The sequence below is a fragment of the Capsicum annuum genome, chromosome 1 (assembly GCF_002878395.1).
Source record: "Capsicum annuum cultivar UCD-10X-F1 chromosome 1, UCD10Xv1.1, whole genome shotgun sequence".
Taxonomy (NCBI): Eukaryota; Viridiplantae; Streptophyta; class Magnoliopsida; order Solanales; family Solanaceae; genus Capsicum; species Capsicum annuum.
The window spans coordinates 26,267,674-26,271,953 of record NC_061111.1 but is presented as its reverse complement, the minus strand read 5'-3'; the positions used below and the strand labels follow the sequence as shown (position 1 = coordinate 26,271,953).

The following is a 4,280-nucleotide window of genomic DNA, read 5'->3' as shown; positions in this document are numbered from 1 at the left end:
CTCAATCTTCTTGCATATTTCCAACTATTTTCATAGTTCCTAAATTGGTGGACCAAACACGTCATACCCAAAGCATAGAAAATTTAACAAACTCAACAAGCTCATGACCTGGAAAAAATAGCAGGTTCGAATCCTATTTCTGCCTAGTGCCTTAGTTCAGTCTCAAAAAGGGGATAATAGAAGCCTAGCACTGAATATGCCTAGTGCCTTGGTTCAGTCTCAATTATATTATCAGAGATGGGATAATGGGATAATTAGTGGCTATCGAATAATTAAACCGAAAAACGAAAATGAACACTGATAAATAGGCCAGCATTTTATCTGCAAACTAAAGAGAACTGACTGCAAAAAGAATTTTACATTTCAACTGGTACAATTTGTGTTCCAAAAGAGTATCTTCTTATCACACATACTTTGCTTGAATTCAAATTGTGAAATGTCTAAGGAGGGAACTTTGAAGTGGAGGAACACCGATGGAGGTAGATTATCATTACCCTGTTACTTCTCGTTTGATCTTCAAATCACTTGATTTAAATAGCACATGATCGACCCCGCTTGACAATTCAAACCAGTGTGAAGGCAACTAGAACAGCTACTAAACAGAAAGAAGCTAGCCGGCTAGGTAAAAACAAAATCCAATATCCAGAAGGTGACTAAAACTTTTACAGAAGTTGCCAGCCTAACTAGAACTTAAGCAGTCTTCTGAAAATGCTGAGTTAATAGCCTCGCAATCTCTAGAAAACCAACCTTGTCCTTGCCATCAAATATCGTCTTCAACTTGTTGTCACAATGGATCTCTCTTTTGTTTGCAGGATTCTGCAAATCACAAAGTTACAAGCATTGTGTCAGGACTTGACCAGAGAGAGGAGCTAGCCCATTTTAAACATTTACTTCAGCAGCTGAAACATGAACTATTGTAAGACCACGAAAGAAAAAACCATTGAGCCAAAAGAACTGGAAGTCGCAATCAGTTAGAACTTAGCAGTGATCAAATTGAGTTTAAATTGACAGATACGATTTCTTCTTGCACACATCAGAAATCTTTTGGATTGTTGAGTCCATATATGAAAAAGATCAAATGACAGGCACCACCATTTATAGGTGGTGCCTGCACTAGCTTGTGCGCAATTTGACTACTCCACCGGGTAGTCCTAAGTTGCCCCAACTCATCACTTTCGATGCTGCACCCGTGTCGGATTCTCCAAAAATGAACTAATTTGGAGAATCCGACATACACCCATTGACATTTTGGAAGAGTCCAAGCAACATACCCGGGTATCTGCTACATCCCACCAACATAGATACCGAATAACTCTTCCAACCAAAATTTATTTAGATAGAAAGAAGTCACCTAGTATTTTTTGTCGTTGCAAGCATTTGAACCTTGGTATCCCATGACTTTCCCCGACATCACTGAATGCTAACGCCATACCTTGGATGTAAAAGGCTAAAAGCCAAACGTAACTTTCCTCATTTACTTTTTGTTCGGGCAGAAGATAGCAATTAAATATTGATACTTTAATTAACCATCTAGACGTAGTGCCACATTAAAATATTTTTACCTCTTTGAGCATAGTGCAGTGTTCTGCACTGAGAGTCTATCGCAGGCCCCTATCGGTAGGGATATTATGAAGATTCCCAGTCACATGCAGCTATGACCTATAAATATAGATTCCAAACTCAAAAAGTGGTGAAGAAACTCTGTCCAGGCAATCCATGGTGTTCCTGACACCTAATTTTATCTCAAACAAGAAACTATAAAACAAAGTTTAGAAGCTAAGGGAACTTCTGGACAGTGATGGTGTGGGAGATCTCAGAATAACATCACTATGAGTTCTAATTTGTCATTCTTACCTATCTAACGCACAATACACTCCGTTGATCATTATTCGGGAAGCACGCCTAAAGGACTCCCTTCAAGATGGTCAGTTTTATAGCTTCTATGTCTTTCTGGGTCATACAAAGTGTTGAAATAGTTTGAGAAAAAGCTTAAACATAGTTGAAAACTTGGCGATAACAAAAAGTAAGACATCATAGTATTGTTGGGGCTAGGCCAAGAGCATTCTAGCTCCTGATCATATAAAAAGCTATAGAAGTATACTTATAAAAGAAAAAGAACTACAGAACTGCATATTGTAACAGGTTTGAATCTGAGTGATATTTTGAACCAGCAGAAGTAAGCCTTGATACAACTAGATTATTCAATAATTAGAGAAGTTCAAAATTGCTACTCTGGACCGCTATTCATGAACTCCTAATCTGATCAGCCAAAACAAACCCAATTTTCTGAATAGTTGACAAAAAAGGAAGAAATAAGCATGGCAAAGTTACACTGGTTGAAGAAACCCCAAAAAAGAACGAACAAATGAACAGATCAGTTTTTTTATCAGGTTAAAATCAACAGATCAGTTCCGATCATGTTTAGAGAGCTTAACCCATTAGAATCCAAACTAACCTTAGAACTCCAAATCTTATCAACCACCTTGCCCCTCACACTCTTGCAGTCTGTCTCTAAGGACATGCTCTGCTCCATTTTCTGCCAGACCTCCAACTTTATGAACTAACAACTTCCCTTAGTTTCCAAAAAATAAGTCAATACTTCATTCAAGTTTAAAGACTTTCAAACTAGCAGTGAAACAAACGGAAGGCAATTAAGAAAAAGAGAAAGGAGAGAAGAGAAAGAAACAAAATCATCCCAAGAAGCAGCTTTACTTGCACAGAATCAATAGACACCATCACATACGGAAGTAGCCAAAATCAAGGCTATGTCTACTGGATAACTAATCCAGCATTCCACTGTCTACAAGTATTGTCAGTATTCAGTTTATCTAACTAGACTATAAGATACATAACTGACATGACTACTATCTGCCAAAGCATCAAATGCCACATTAGATCTCATGTGATGCAAAGTTTGGGATAGAAGCACATTGAAACTTGATTAGATTGATTGAATCTCATTGATGGAAGACAAATTTAAAATGTTCATTTATTTATTATTTTTGGATAAGGGAAAATTTAAAATGCTAATGTAAGCAAGAAAAGAACCACAATGTCTTCAAGGACCGCCACAAAATCTCAAATGCATCCAAGCAATTAAAAGGTGAAAAGAATCACCAAACAAATACAACATAAATTATACGAGCTGAAATTTCAGCTTTTTTTTAAAACAGGGGCAGGGGAAATGGGAGTGAGGATTAATAAGGTGGAGAATCGAACCCTCACCAACAAGGTGAAAGTTCAGGTAGCCAACTAACCAAAGTTGCTAAGATTCCCCAAGCTGAAAACATTTGAGCATAAGTCAAAAGACAAAACATCAAGTATCTATTTTCATGCTCTACAACAAAAGCAACAACAACAACATGATGTATTCCCACAAATTGGGGTCTGGAGAGGGTAGAGTGTACGCAGTTCGGACCTCAAAGGTGAGGTAGAGAGGTTGTTTTAATATACTCGGTTCAAGACAAAAATCATTTCTATAAGCATCAAAATCATTAACCTCAATGCTCAAATATTCAGCAAAGGAAAAGAGACCTGAAGGTTATGAGTTTTAATGTATTCCCAAACTTTTTTAACAGCATCAGTGCGGGAAGCTTCATTTGTACCTATGAAGTTCGCTAAAGCAGGGGAAACTGGTTGTGGTTTCAGTATTCCATTCGGACGACCTCTCGCTTTCGTCACTGTGACTGTTGCTGTTGCTGCGGAAGTAGTCTTAGCAGCAGCCATAAGAGCTCGGCAACACTTGCCGAAAATACGAGTTGACGAAGCCATTGAGCTTACTTTGGATTTTTCGTTAAACCCTAGGGCTGATCAGGAGGGTTTTGGAAATAATGGCAAAGTGGCTCTATTCCTTGGCGGAGTCAAATGTGTCTTCTCACCGTGATTTTCTTGAAGGGTAAATATACTTTTTAAATATTTTGAATCTTTGACAGGTGCTCTCTCCTTTTCGTTTTACTCTGCGCTAAAAGAAAATTAATTATTTCAATGTACTTATGAAGCAAACGGAGGAATAGAAAGTATTCCAACGGTGTACAATAATAAGCTACTTCTTTTTATTTTAATTTATATGAATTAATTTAATTTAATATTAAATTTATAAATAAATTAAATTAAATTTGTATTTAAAATAAGTGATTGATGTAAAGAAAAAACACAAAATATAAAAAAGAAATACTCCGTATCAGATAAGCAAATTAAATTGTCTTCATAATAGTAAAGAAAATGACAAAATTAAAAGGATAAATGAAGCAGTGTCTTTAGTGTAAGAACTTGTAACTTGT

At 36.7% G+C, this 4,280-nt stretch overlaps 1 protein-coding gene across 3 annotated transcripts; it reads right to left on the bottom strand.

Moving 5' to 3' along the window:
• Positions 1-294: 294 nt before the first annotated feature.
• On the bottom strand, positions 295-3,977 carry LOC107870281 (upstream activation factor subunit spp27). 3 transcript variants are annotated; one of them, XM_047407431.1, is made up of 3 exons: positions 3,535-3,977; positions 2,456-2,567; positions 1,643-1,659 (listed from the first exon to the last, which is right to left on the bottom strand). In XM_047407431.1, exons 1-2 carry the CDS (start codon positions 3,769-3,771, stop codon positions 2,475-2,477), a joined length of 330 nt encoding a protein of 109 aa, XP_047263387.1. In that variant the 5' UTR covers positions 3,772-3,977; the 3' UTR covers positions 1,643-1,659; positions 2,456-2,474. The 3 variants fall into 3 exon arrangements, with proteins under 3 accessions (XP_016572242.2, XP_047263387.1, XP_047263368.1); XM_047407412.1 differs by lacking the exon at positions 1,643-1,659 and adding an exon at positions 1,884-1,902; XM_016716756.2 differs by lacking the exons at positions 1,643-1,659; positions 2,456-2,567 and adding an exon at positions 295-816 and having other exon boundaries at positions 3,535-3,967.
• Positions 3,978-4,280: the final 303 nt, after the last annotated feature.